The sequence below is a fragment of the Cajanus cajan genome, chromosome 8 (genome assembly GCF_000230855.2).
Source record: "Cajanus cajan strain Asha chromosome 8, NIPB_CcT2T_4, whole genome shotgun sequence".
In the NCBI taxonomy this organism is placed as follows: domain Eukaryota; kingdom Viridiplantae; phylum Streptophyta; class Magnoliopsida; order Fabales; family Fabaceae; genus Cajanus; species Cajanus cajan.
In genome coordinates, this window is record NC_138524.1 from 10,347,162 (window position 1) to 10,361,463 (window position 14,302).

A 14,302-nucleotide genomic window follows, 5' to 3' on the forward strand; every position below is an offset into this window, starting at 1 on the left:
TTTTTGGGGTCCCCCAATGGAACCAGAACGTTTGGTGGCCTCTCTCGCTGAAGCTTCAACGCCGACCTCGCCGGCGGCACTTTCCCACTCGCCTTAGCAGCTTTTGCTTGTCTTGCGAGCATCGCAGTCACGTCTAGATCGTCACCAGCCATTAATCCTGTAACAAAACAAAGTTTAACATCAATTCAAAACACTGCTACAATACAAAGGTAAAAACATACCTAACAAAGTTAACTGAAAGTTTGGAGTATCAAATATGTCAAGGAGGCCTCGGACAGGCAACCCTTCGGCAATTTGTCGAGAAGGTCCACGATTTCTCGATCCTCGGCAGGGAGGTTACACGCAACCATCGCCTCGAAATGCGTCGGGTGCTTCGTTCAGTAGAAGGGGAATAACTTAGACCCCTATCGATCATAGAAGTAGATGTCCATGTCCGACCCCCAGCGGGCCTTAAGAAATCCACTCTTAAAACCCTTATACGACGACGTAAACGCCCTTAGGAATCCACGCTTCGGCACCCGAGCTAAGGAAACCCACTTCACCGGCTTGCTCGGATGACAAATCTAATAATAGAGAAAGGAGAGTGGTCGAGGAGTAAGGCCTAGGCAAAGGCATAGGTTCCGAAAAGCCTGCATGGCGGCCCAAGCATTCGGATGCAGTTGGGTCGACGCCACGTTCAGGACTCGGAGCACCCCCATTCAAAAATCGTCGAAGGGCAGCTTTATGCCAAGATCCTGGAACCAGCACATGTAGGTGTAGAAGTAATCCTCTCCTACCGACCCCTCTCCCTCTGACCTCGGCTCCAAGAACACGAAGTCAGTGTCCAGCCCATCATCGTCACACGTCTCGGCGATTAGGGGTAACTCGTGTTCCCCACTTCCGAAGCACTTCTCTAACGTCAAAAACTTATCGAGCAGCCCCTGGTCGAAGAACGACGAGAAGTAGATGCCGACCTCCCCGTCCACCCACTCGTACCCGGGCATCTCAACCGTCCCATAGTCAATTTTTACCCGAGTACTTGCACGACCCATGGCCTCGCCTTGGGCATCACCGAGCACATCCACGTCATCACCACTCGCTTCGGCGTGGGGGGTCGTCTCATTGACCGTGCCAAAGCCACTGCTAACGTCACGGGGGGCGACACCTCGACCACTTCATTCCCACTATCTTCTTTCTTAGCAAAATTCGAGGGAAACACCACTTCACACTGCAAAGGTGGCAACCTGGAGACTTGACTTGACTCTGATCCCTCTTTCCCCGATGATGCACTCGACGCCTCGGACGCTGTCCAACTCCTAGCTGAGGAGTAACCTCTTTCCATTTAATTATAGGTATTAAAGTAAATGAACTCTTACCTTGATCGGTCAACTCGAATAAATCTTTGAGGTTGAGAGTTCTCGCAAATTTTATAGCAAGTAAATTCTCCACACACACACCCCTTATTTATAGGCAAGGTAAATGGGGAGAGGTCAAAAGATGCCCCGAACCCGTAATCGTTGGATCTTGACCATCCAACGGTCTAGATTTGATAGCCGTTGGGCTTTTAACCGCCATGGCCAGCGTGGAATATTCTAACTATGCCCGCTAAGGTCTCGGCATAGGCCTCTTTCCATTTACTAACCGTAGTTGTCGGTATGCCTCGACTCCAACTCGGACAAATTGCGTGGCAACGCCGAAGCCTCATCCGAAGTTACGAAAGGACGAACACTTAGTAATCGGATAATCTTCCCAGACCCTGGAACTGACGACTCTCCTTCTGCCGAGGGCATCACCATCTAACGATCGGCCAAAGGCAATACACCGTGAAGGGGATCGGAAAGTTTAAATACATGCCGATCACCTTTTATCACTCCGATCCTCCACACTACGGGGGTTCTATACCAGGACGTAACCATTCATACCGAACACAAGGTCTGATGAATCACGACCACACGGGTGAGCTAACCACTCCTAGTTCAACAGACCTTGGTATCGGCTAGAGTAGTCGGAAAGACATTCCCCTATCACACTTTACCTTCCTTGTTCTTACCTAGCACTCGCTAGAGAGCAGAAGCTACTACAACACACTTCCATGGCTGGTCTCCAAAATGTAATCCTACCTACACGTTTCTCCAAGATCATCCTTAAATCAAAGCTTCACACCATTGTAAGGCCGACCATACCTTGCACAACGACGACCCCAATCACAACTCGAAAGGTCGGCGAGGCCCACGTAACACCCAGGTACCACTACCGAGGTCGGTAAAATCTACCATACTGTGGGATCATCATACACACAGGATTCCTAAAGGTCAGAAGCACCGTCCTCGCTCGTTTTACGCCGAGAACCGAAGCCCTACACAATTAGCACGTGTGTGGTCCGACTTTAGAACTTCGTGCCACGAGTATGTATCACTGTCTTCGTCCTCCCAATCTTGATGTTGCGGGGTTGTATACCAGATGGTAGCCGATTAGGCCGAATACCCGAGCATCCGACCTGACCGACCTAATCAACCTCGCCGAACACGCCGACCACCCTCTATCTGAGCCAAACATGTCGGTGTGCTCGACCAAGTTACGTATTTATGCCAGGACAATTAAGGAGAGGTTAATTTACGTAATGTGCTGGATTAGTCCCCTAATTTCCCGGGGCCCAGTCCCTAATCACGGCCCAATAAGAATCACTATAAATTGGACCCCAACGAGGTACATAACTAACTTTCAACTACCGCATTTATTACGTCGAGCACTTACTTGAGCGTTGGAGTGTCTTTGCAAGCACTCCTCCCTCACTTCGGACTGCTCAGAAAGGAATGAAAAGACCTAGACCCAAGACCAGACTCACAACAGTAAGAACAAGTAAAGTGTGTATCCTAATACAGGAACAACAGTAGTGTGTAACTCTATTGATAGTCTGAAGGCAATTATATTTGTCTCAGTTAAAATTCACCAATAACACATTTAATTTGAATTTGGATGCAGCTATTTTTTTCTCATAATCATTTTTTTTGGTTTTGGTAATTGTATTAAAGATCATAAAAGGTATTTAAATGAATTGAATTTGCAAAATGTCATAATTGAGCTTAATAATTTTAAACATGTTGATAGTTCTTTATATGAATTTCTTCAAATATTTTAAAACTTTCCGAAATTATTTGTAAGCGTATTAATTTTTACGTGGCATATTAATTAGTCAAGAAACAAAATTAAATGAGGGATTGAAAAACTTGAAACAAAATTAAATGAGGGATCGAAAAACCTGTTTCTTATCTGAAAAGTGAGAAAGTACAAGCAATATCAGTATGTAGCAATTTGGCTTTTTGACCCGAATAAATTTAAAAAAAAAAAAGAATACACAAAATAAATTTTTAAATTTTTTTTTACTAAAGGTGATTTTGGATAGCGTGGCGCCACGTGAATCAGAAAATGCAGGGGTGGGCGTTTTTCAAAAAAAGCCTCCCCCCATACACCTTGTATGGCTGATGTGGTATCTGGCACACGTGAAGAAGAAAGAGCAGGGGGGAGACGTTTTTAAGAAGGAGCCTCCCCCCAAACGCCTTCTGTTGAGGTGGTGACACATGGTTCGTGGAGAAAGAAAGAGGAGGGGAGGAGGTGTTTTCAGAAGGAGCCTCCCCAAGGCGCCATTTGTTTACGTGCTGACACATGGCAATGCGCCTCCCCCAGGCGCGTTATATATATATATATATATATATATATATATATATATATATATATATATTCGATCCTTCTTTAAATTATTGTCATTTTTTTTAATCAAAATAATTGTTATTTTATAAATTTAAGAGTCGCTCAATTTCTTTAACTTGTTAACTATATTTTCACTTAATAATTACATATATGTGTCTCTTAACTGTCTCATCACTTTTTGTTTTCACCTACCATATTTTCCTTTCATTAATATATACATCTTTTTCGTACCTATCCTTAATTAATTAATTAACTAGAAAATTAAAATATAACAATATTTTATATTGATTAAGTAGTTCAAATTTCATATATATATCACTGCACATATTTTTTTCCTCAATATTAAAAGAGGTATCACCAGTTTAAAGAATTTAATGTTATAAAAAATCTCAAATATTCGTTTTTGGAGCAAACTCTCAAATATTCTAACGTCTGTGATATTTGGTTGTACATAGCAATATCACTACGTTTTATAATTTTGTTGTTTGTTTTAAAATTTAAAAAAAAATCATTTTTTATGGTTTTCAATGAAAAATACACATTTCAATGCAATATACGATTAAAATTCATTTAGATGCATGACTAAATCGTACATTCAAATAACTCTTATTCTTAAATGATAAAAATAAATTAAAGTTATTCAAAATATAATGTTAATTATTTATATTTTCACTGTATATGATTTAAATATTTTTTAAAAAACAAAACTGATCATCGTTTTCCTTTATTTTGAATGACCAAAATTCAAATATATAGCTTATAGATAAGGATAACCCATGTGATGATATCAACTCACTCTTTAATGGCCTTCATAAATTATTAGGACTCACATTAGTGATCAACACCCAGTAGTATTGAAGTGCTTATCCTTTTGGCAATTAATCATATCTACTAATTCACTTCTCTCATTCATGCACAATAAGAAGGAATTAAATGAGATGACCTGGTCAAGCAAAAAAAAGGTCCAAGCTCTAGACATGGTTGAAAGGTGTGGCAAAGCAACAATAACCGCGGAAAATAATGAATATCCTACACAAATTCCATTCGCATGCACCAAAAACCTGCAAGATACGTAATCCACAGGTCAAAATACAAATTTTGGTTCATCATTTCTATATATATATATATGAATGCTTTTAATAATTATCTTTTTAATCTCAGCATACAAATACACAATCTCAGCATACAAATACATGTCACGTGTCATCACTTCAACAGAAGGCGTTTGGGGGAGAGGTTCCTTCTGAAAAACGCCTCTCCCTACTCTTTCTTCTTCACGTGTGTCAGGTGCCACATCAGCCTTACAAGGCGTATGGGGGAGGCTTTTTCTAAAAAACGTTCACCCCTGCGTTTTCTGATCCACGTGGCGTTCCGCTGTCCAAAATCACCTACTTTATTAAATTATTTTTTTTTAATTTATTTAATAAAATAATAATAAAATAAGTAATAATAAAATATATAATTGATTAAAAGTGTAAAAAACTTTAAATCGACAATATAAGGATAATTAATTAACTCATGATACAAAGTGGCAGACGCTGTGTATAATAGAAGTCACACTTTCCGAATACAGTTTGTTGGTTCCACCACGTTTTGTAATATACGCTCTAGCCTCAAGGTAGGGGGGGACAAGCCTGGAAAATGAAATAGGACTTTCACATGCATTGTCATTACAATCTTCATTCAAAATTCAAACACCTAATTATAAAGGTGGGTCCGTTGGAAAGGAACCAAATCATGTTCAAAAACGACATGAAGTCGATGTAAATATTTTATTAATAAATATTTGTAAGTATTTCTCTAAATAATTATAAAATCTTAATAGTGTGTTTGGATGAAGAATTTTACAAATTCAAAGAATTTTAAATTCTTGGCATTTGAATTACTTTGATTTTAATTTCTATCATTCTTAAAATATTTTGTTTGGATGAGTCAATTCAAATTTTTTAAATTTTAAATTATTAGGTTGAATATGATAATTTGATTCCATCATAGTAAAATTAATTTTAAAAATATATTTATATGTTGAAAATTTTAAATTAAATTTTATAAAAATAAATATTAATCCATTTTTAAATATTTCATAATTTTAAAAATTAATATTAGATAATATTTAATAATTTTAAAAATTAATATAAGATAATATTTAATAATTTTAAAAATATTTTTGCATATCTAATAATTAAAAGAATGAAAAGATAAGATAAAATATATAGGTGAAATAAGAAAAATAAATATGAGGAATTTCAAATTCTCCCACTTTTGAGAGAATTTGAAATTATACTATTTTAAGGAATTTCAAAAATGCTTGAATTTCAAATTCTTTGTAAATTCCTCATCCAAACAAAGCATTTCACCTCAAGAAATTTGAAATTCTTCAAATAAATGAATTACCCTATATAAATTCCTCATCCAAACACACAATTAAGATTGGTCTGTAAAATAAAAATAAGTTAGGTCAGATTGGTCTGTAAAATAAAAATAAGTTAGGTCAGATTGGTCTGTAAAATAAAAATAAGTTAGGTCAGATTGGTCTGTAAAATAAAAATAAGTTAGGTCAGATTGGTCTGTAAAATAAAAATAAGTTGAATATCTTAATTTGATTTATCTAAAAGTGGGTTGATAAGGTAATGGATTTGTCAAAAATATAATTTTTTAATATTTTTTTTAATATTTAAAAAATTTACATAAATTAATGTACTTAAATAATAAAATAAATTTTAAATTAATGTAGATTTGATTTAATTTGTTACATAATAAATATTAAATTTATTATATAATAAAATAGGTATGTAATAATAATAATAATAAATCTTATAATAAAATAAATTAAATATTTAATATATTTATTGCACAACAAATCACATATTACTCATATAATAAATTTCATGTGACTTATTTAAATTTAACATTAAAAATAAAAATAAAAATAGAAAAAATTAGAAGGACCAACAAGTCAACTCATTTTAATAGGTTGATGCTTCAGGCGAGCTAATGAGTTATATAGGATATCTAACTTGACACACCAATTTTTGTTCGATCATAATCTATTCTGTTAAACTTTTGGATCTAACTCATTTGAACGTTTTAGCACAAAATAAAAAAAATAAAATTCAAACACATACATTACCATAATGTGCCATAGCCAATTAAAGTTAATTTATTAATAAATTAATTTATAAGAATTCTTTTATATAACTTTCATAGAAATTTAAATTTAAATTTTAAAAATATATAAATTAATTTTAGTTTATAATTTTTTACTTTTAAAAGTGTTTTTAGGAATTTATTTAAATTTGTCCATGCGCTCAACATCACTCTTATGTCAAGTTGGGTTAAAACGAACTTTTACATGTATATAATGACAGAAAATATTTAACCCTAATCTTAATTAGTTGAATGTATGGGTTCACATGCATTTTCTGCATTAGAAGGTGGGGTCTCATATGTACGTTCATTCCATGGGAGGTGACTCTATATAAAACTAAAGAAAATTTCATATACTCCTTTTTGGGATGTTAATGGACAGGTTCCGTGTATAGTATCTATTTTTGTACTCATGTTAAAAATAATACATGTACCTGACTTATATTTTCAAATGGGTAGGTTCCATATATAGTATCTATTTTTGTACTCATGTTAAAAATAATACATTTATCTTATATTTTCAAAAAAATTTATCCCTAGAGTTAGAAATGGGTGTGTCAAGTAAAATCAATATTAGTTTAATTTAATTTAATAATATTTGGTTCAACTTGCAATTTAATTTAAGTTCAACATAAATATTTTTTTTAATTTAAATTTGACTCAATTCAAGTTTCACTTATCGGTTCGATTTAGCTCGTTACGGAACCAAGTGTTAATTTATTTTTTTAATCTTATACATTAATTTCAAAATTTAATAATAGATTTTAAGGTAAATGATTATTTAATTTTCTTAAAAGATAAAACATAATTTATTCTATTAACTTTGATAGATTATAATATATGACTCTAAAGAAATATAATTATAACCAAGGTCTGTATAAATAAAAATTATTTTACATTACATAAAAAAAATAGAAAATCCAATCCATAGTTATGAAATTCTAAAGTAATCACTTCTTTTATATTTATTAACTTATAATTAAATTTTAAAGGTTCTTTCAAATTTTAATTAGATAAAATTAAATTGAAAGATAATTGTATAAATTATATATTTATATTTGAGCTAATTCATGAATTAAACGAGCTAAACTATACATAATTCAAGTTTGACTCATTTATTTACGGTGTTTAATCTTTAACCCAAATTCAACTCATTTGGTTCATGAACCAAATTCAACGAATTAATTTTTAAAATCAAGTTTCAAATTATTTTTTTTGAGTTGATTCAGTTTATTGTCACCCTTACTCATCTCCTACTCGTTGGGTACCTAGATACCCACATTCTCAACTTGCACTTTACTTATATATAATGTTGATAATAATATAAATTAATAAAAAATAATTAAAACAAATACTAGAATTATATTAAAAATTCATTCTTAAGTAATCCACATTTATAAAGCATACTCCGACAAAAATAATTTGAAGCTTTTCGATGTAAAAACAAACCAATATAAATAATAAAGAACACAACCAACATTTATAAAACATATCCTTCATCGTTTAAATCTCTTCCCCTCAAAAGATAATCACTATATGCAACTTCAAATTAATAAATGATTTAATTCTCTATTGCCAAAAAGACACAAAGAAGTTAAAAATTTAAAACATCCTAATGCTAGCTATTAAAATACCTAAATTTAGCAAACAAGTTTTTAGTTCACAACTAAAGAACCAAACAAAATATCAGAATTGAAATCAATATTAAGTAAATTTCTAACATTATCAATTAATTTCCCATTCAATAGAATTATTTTAGCAAATTTCTCTGACAAGAAGGGAAAAAAAACTGTAATAATTTAAAGGTTAGACAATTCACGATGATATCTAGGCATGGCAACGGGGCGGGGCGGGGGCGGGTTTTACGTCCCCCGCCCCCGCCCCCGCAAATTTAAACCGCCCCCGCCCCCCGCCCCCGATACCCGCCGGGGATAAAATCTAGGTCCCCATCCTCACCCCCGGCGGGGTTCGGGTTTCCCCGCCCCGCCCCCGCCCCCGCTTTTATTTTTTTTTTTCTTCTTTTTTTCTTTTAAATAAATATGAACAATTTAAAAAAAATAAAAGAAAAATAAAATAATATAAATTTTTACATATAAATATTTATAATTTTGGTTTATATATATAAAAATAATTTTTTAATTATATTATTAAGCGGGGCGGGGGCGGGGGGCGGGTATGGGGACGGGGGCGGGGTGGGTATTAACATCCCCGCCCCCGCCCCCGCCCCCGATTTTATCAATCGGGGAAAACCCGAACCCGAACCCGAACCCGATAAACACGGGTTTTCCCCATCCAAATCGGGGCGGGTTCGGGCGGGTACCCACGGGGGCGGGTTAGATTGCCATGCCTAATGATATCTAAATGAGTGGATGAGAGAGTGAAACAAAGATGGTGCAGGAATGACCGAGTTTAGGTACATTTTCTCATCCTATAAAGATCCTTCATAACTAGATAAACCATTAAGTTGAACACTCTGCGGTCTCAACTCCTGTTAGAACTTAGAAGGTAAGGAGTTGTTAATTACTTCACCTCATTTTATTTTTTATATATTCTCTTATGTAGCATTATATAGTTATAATATAAGATGGCATGCAGGTTTGAGGGGGAAGTGGCTATTATATATTATCACTGGAGGTGAGGCCACTGCAATAGACTCTTTTGTAAGCATGGAGCAGACGTTGTTCTCCCTTTGCAAAGACATGGAATCCGCTTCTTATGTACATTGTGATGTGACAATCGAAAAGGTTTCCAAGTATGACAAACTAGATATGATGCTTAATAACACTGATATATTGACGAGTTCAAAACACGTACGCTGCAAGGGTCATGATTCCTGCTAAATAGGGGCTGCATAATTTATTACGAGTTAAATCAAATTTTATATGTTAAAAACAAAATACATCTTCTGCAAGAGCTTTTTTAAGAATTATTATTTGACATAAGGATTTTTTTAGAGATTTTTTTTTTTAATTTTTTTATATAATTCAATTTTTTATTTATTATATTTATTTATAAATTAAAATTTAATATTTTAAAATAAATTAAAAATAATCTTAAATCATAATATAAATTATTTATTTTATATCTAAATTATAATTATATATTTTAAAAATTATTTATATAAATTTTAAATATACTTTATATCTTCAAATAAAATATATATATATATATATATTATAATAAATAATTAACATACGAAATGTATAAACTAAAATAATATTAGTAAACAGTTAACAATGTATAGATCATATTCATGACAAATAAAATATATATTAATAATATTAAATATATATAAATTTTTTAATAATTGATATTATTAATTGTATTAAATATCTCTTTAATGGTTTTGGTTCAAATCTATTTTATTTTAGATAGATAGATTTTAGTTAGAAAGATATAATATGCATAAAATTTTATGTTCAAATTTTATTACATAAAAATAATATTTGGTTAAAAAAGTCACATTATATTAGCGTAGATTAGAATTTATTTATTAACTTTAGAATATTGTGTAAATTATATATATTTATGAATAAAATAAAAATCTTATTACCGTATGTCATTATAATTTTTATAAACAATAAGAAATATCAAATTTATACTAATTATTTAATGTTATTAATACTACATTAATAGCATTAAATATCTCTTTAATGTTTAGGACTCAAAATTTTCTTTTGGTATAATAAGTTTAGGATTTAAGTTTATTTTAATTTTTATTCCTTTCGATACATAATGTAATTTATATATGCTCAAATTTATTTTCTGTTTTTGAATTGTTTTCTTACAGGTTGAATTGTTTTCTTTAAAACATATTTTATGAGTATTAATAATTAAAAGTAAATAATTCATATTTATTAATAGTATTAAGGTTAAATATTTTTTTTATTACCTATAATCTTACTTATTTTCTCTTTTAGTCTCTGTAATTTAAAATAGATTTTTTTTAGTTCCTATACACTATATCTTTTGCAATTTTTTTTAGTCCATATAATTTAAGATTATTTTTTTTAATTTTCATACTTGTAATTTTTTAATTTTTTAATCCTTGTTGTTATTTTTTTAACGTTATCTCTTTATATATTTAATATTGAATTTATTTTGTTAGTATTACTCTAAATTGGCTCACCAACGTTCATATCTCTTTTTTACTCTCGTTAATATATTTTATTTTTCTTATCTTCATAAAATTAAAGACTTTTATAACGTCAATATAAAAGAAATATGTTACAAAAGAAATTAATGATATAGAGACTTAAAAAGGATAGGTATAGGAACTTAAAAAAATATCTTAAATTACAAAAATTAAAAAAATTAATAAAGATAAATATAAGAACTAAAAATTCTATTTTAAATTATAAAAACTAAAAAAATAAGTGAAATTATATAAATTAAAAAGTATTTTAACCTAATATTAAATATCATAATAATTAATGTTATACTATATTAATGATATTAATTATATCTTTTTGCTTAAGGTTCAATTATACTAATATAAAAAACAATACATTTATTATTATTGTTAATGTGTGTGTAAAAAATTTGAATCGTAATAAGATATGAATGGAGTATATAACAAAATTTTGTTAATTTTTATCAGAAATTGAAAATCTACATTACATGAAAATTGATTGAAATTATAAGCACGTCTAAATTGAAATTATTAGTTTACAAAAGAAAATTAATTGACGTATATGTAAGCTTTTCTATACAATAAAAACTTATTACATTTATGACTTTCTATCCCATCCTATTTTTTCCGATGGTTGAACATATATGATTTTGAGGACAAGACTGAAATGAGCGGAGAAAAGCCATAGTGACTACCTATAAACTCTTTAACATTGAAATCATTAAACATTATAGTATAATAACAATATGGTAAAAAAGCAAAGAACATAAGAATATCTAGAAATGAAACTACTTTCATAGAAATAGCTAGGGTGTCGCATAAAATGTAAAGCACAAAAGAAATTAAGGACCAATAATGGATTTAAACCAAAAATAAAGAGGAAAAGATAAATGATCCAACGTCAAAAATGTGATTGAGTTTTCAATATGCATTTATTGCGCAAAAGAACAAATATAACTGCCGGAATCCCTTCTCAATTATTATTGTAGTTTTCTTCTTATCACTTCTATTCTTCACGGAAACATAACCCAAGCACGAAGGTATTACGTGGCAATGAGATATGGTATTCATGCACTTCTCATTTGTCTTCTTGCTTGACAACTATGGTGCATATAGTTACGTGAAGCAGTGCACACGGAAATATAGATACCTAACTTTATGGAGGGAAAGTTAGGGTAACTTTAAACCGTTGGATTTGTAATAATAGATCAGATTGTGACATGTGTCACAATCTGATACACACGTGTCACAATCTGATACACCGGTTGAGAATTCGAAAATGATTTCGGATTCGAAAATGATTTCGGATTGTCGCTTACGTGCGTTGCATGCATGCGTGGGAGATAACTCTATATAAGACCAAAGCAAACTTCAGCTCAAGCCATGCACATCCTTCACGATCAGATAAGCAATTAAGTTGAACACACTAAAACATCTTTCCTTCGCTATTCTGAAAAGCTCAATCATGGCAAGTGTACTTTCTGCGGTCTCAGCTCCTGTTAGAAGGTAAGCAAGTTCTAACTTCACCACATTTTTTCATATATAGAGTCATGGAGTTATATAGTTATAACATAACATACACGCATGACATGCAGGCTTGAGGGTAAAGTGGCGATTATAACTGGTGGTGCAAGTGGCATAGGTGCGGCCATAGCGAGACTCTTCTCTAAGCACGGAGCACACGTTCTGATAGCTGATATTCAAGATGATTTGGGTCTTTCTGTTTCTAAAGACTTGGAAAGCGCTTCCTATGTCCACTGCGACGTGAGAATCGAAAAGGAAGTCGAAAACGCTGTGAACACAGCGGTTTCCAAGTATGGAAAACTAGATATCATGCTTAATAACACTGGAATAATTGATGATTTCAAACCAAGCATAGTTGACAACAACAAGTCTGATTTTGAGCGAGTGATAAGTACGAACTTGGTTGGTGCTTTTCTGGGAACAAAGCACGCTGCAAGGGTCATGATCCCTGCTAAAAGGGGCTGCATAATTAACACTGCTAGTGTTGCTGGATGCATAGGTGGAGGGGCTACACATGCCTACACATGTTCAAAGCATGCCCTAGTGGGACTGATGAAAAACACTGCGGTGGAGCTTGGACAATTTGGTATTCGGGTGAATTGCTTGTCCCCTTATGTTGTTGCCACACCGTTGACTAAGAAATATTACAATATTGATGAAGATCGAATTGGCGAGATTTATTCCAACCTTAAAGGTGTTCATCTTGTGCCTAACGATGTGGCTGAAGCTGCTCTTTACTTGGCAGGTGATGAGTCAAAGTATGTTAGTGGTCACAATCTTGTGCTAGATGGAGGATACACCGATGTAAATGCAGGATATTCTGTGTTCGGGCAATCTGAGTAAATAATGTTGGTGTTTGAAGTGTGTTTCGCTTGCTCTGCAGGTCAAGAACTTTAGCTGTCAGCATATGTGATTAAACAATATGGGGTGAATGATATATATGTTACGGAAACGTCTAGCAAATTTTAAACCAAAAGCAAAACAAGAAAGAAAGAACACCAAGGATTTAACGAGGTTCAGCCAATTATGCCTACTTCCTCGGACACTACCAAATATATTTCACTAAGAAATATTACAATAGAGAGAGAAGAGAAAACTACAAGCCTTAGAAGTTACAAATGAACTTGTAGTTGGGATGATTTCAAAGTGAAGGGAAGGGTTTCTATATATAGAACCTAAGGCACTACACATTCCCAAACCTATCCAATGTGGGACTAATTTGGCCACATCAAAAAAAACTTATTCGATGTGGGACTAAATTTGCCACACCATATTCAACAAATCTCCACCTTGGCAAATTTCATATTTTCAAATCTCTCATCTTTGATAGTGTCTACCAATGCAGTCTTCAAATTTTGATAATATTAATCAAGTCCAAACAGTGTTGGAACTTGATTGAATCTACTACCTTTGTCAATATATCAGCTGGATTCTCTGTGGTCCTTATCTTCTGGATAGCCACTCCACCTTCTTCGATAATCTCTCTTATGAAGTGGTAACGAACATCAATATGCTTCGTCCTTGCATGGTAAGTTTGATTCTTTGCCAACATGATTGCACTTTGACTATCACAATGCACCTTCACATGCTTTTGTAGAATTCCTAATTCACCAAGCAACCCTTGAAGCCAAATTGCTTCCTTCACAGCCTCTGTCAAAGCCATATACTCTGCCTCTGTTGTAGACAAAGCTACAGTTGACTGTAAAGTAGACCTCCAACATACCGGTGCTTTTGCCAAAGTAAAAACATAGCCAGTAGTTGATCGACGATTATCCAGATCTCCAGCATAGTTGGAATCACAATATCCAACCA

General features: G+C 32.8%; 1 protein-coding gene across 1 annotated transcript; it reads left to right on the plus strand.

Annotated features, from left to right (window-relative positions):
• Positions 1–12,321: 12,321 nt before the first annotated feature.
• LOC109798922 (borneol dehydrogenase, mitochondrial) lies at positions 12,322–13,778 on the plus strand. Its single transcript, XM_020359357.3, has 2 exons — positions 12,322–12,472; positions 12,562–13,778. Exons 1-2 carry the CDS (start codon positions 12,432–12,434, stop codon positions 13,331–13,333), a joined length of 813 nt encoding a protein of 270 aa, XP_020214946.1. The 5' UTR covers positions 12,322–12,431; the 3' UTR covers positions 13,334–13,778.
• The last annotated feature ends 524 nt before the right edge of the window (positions 13,779–14,302 follow it).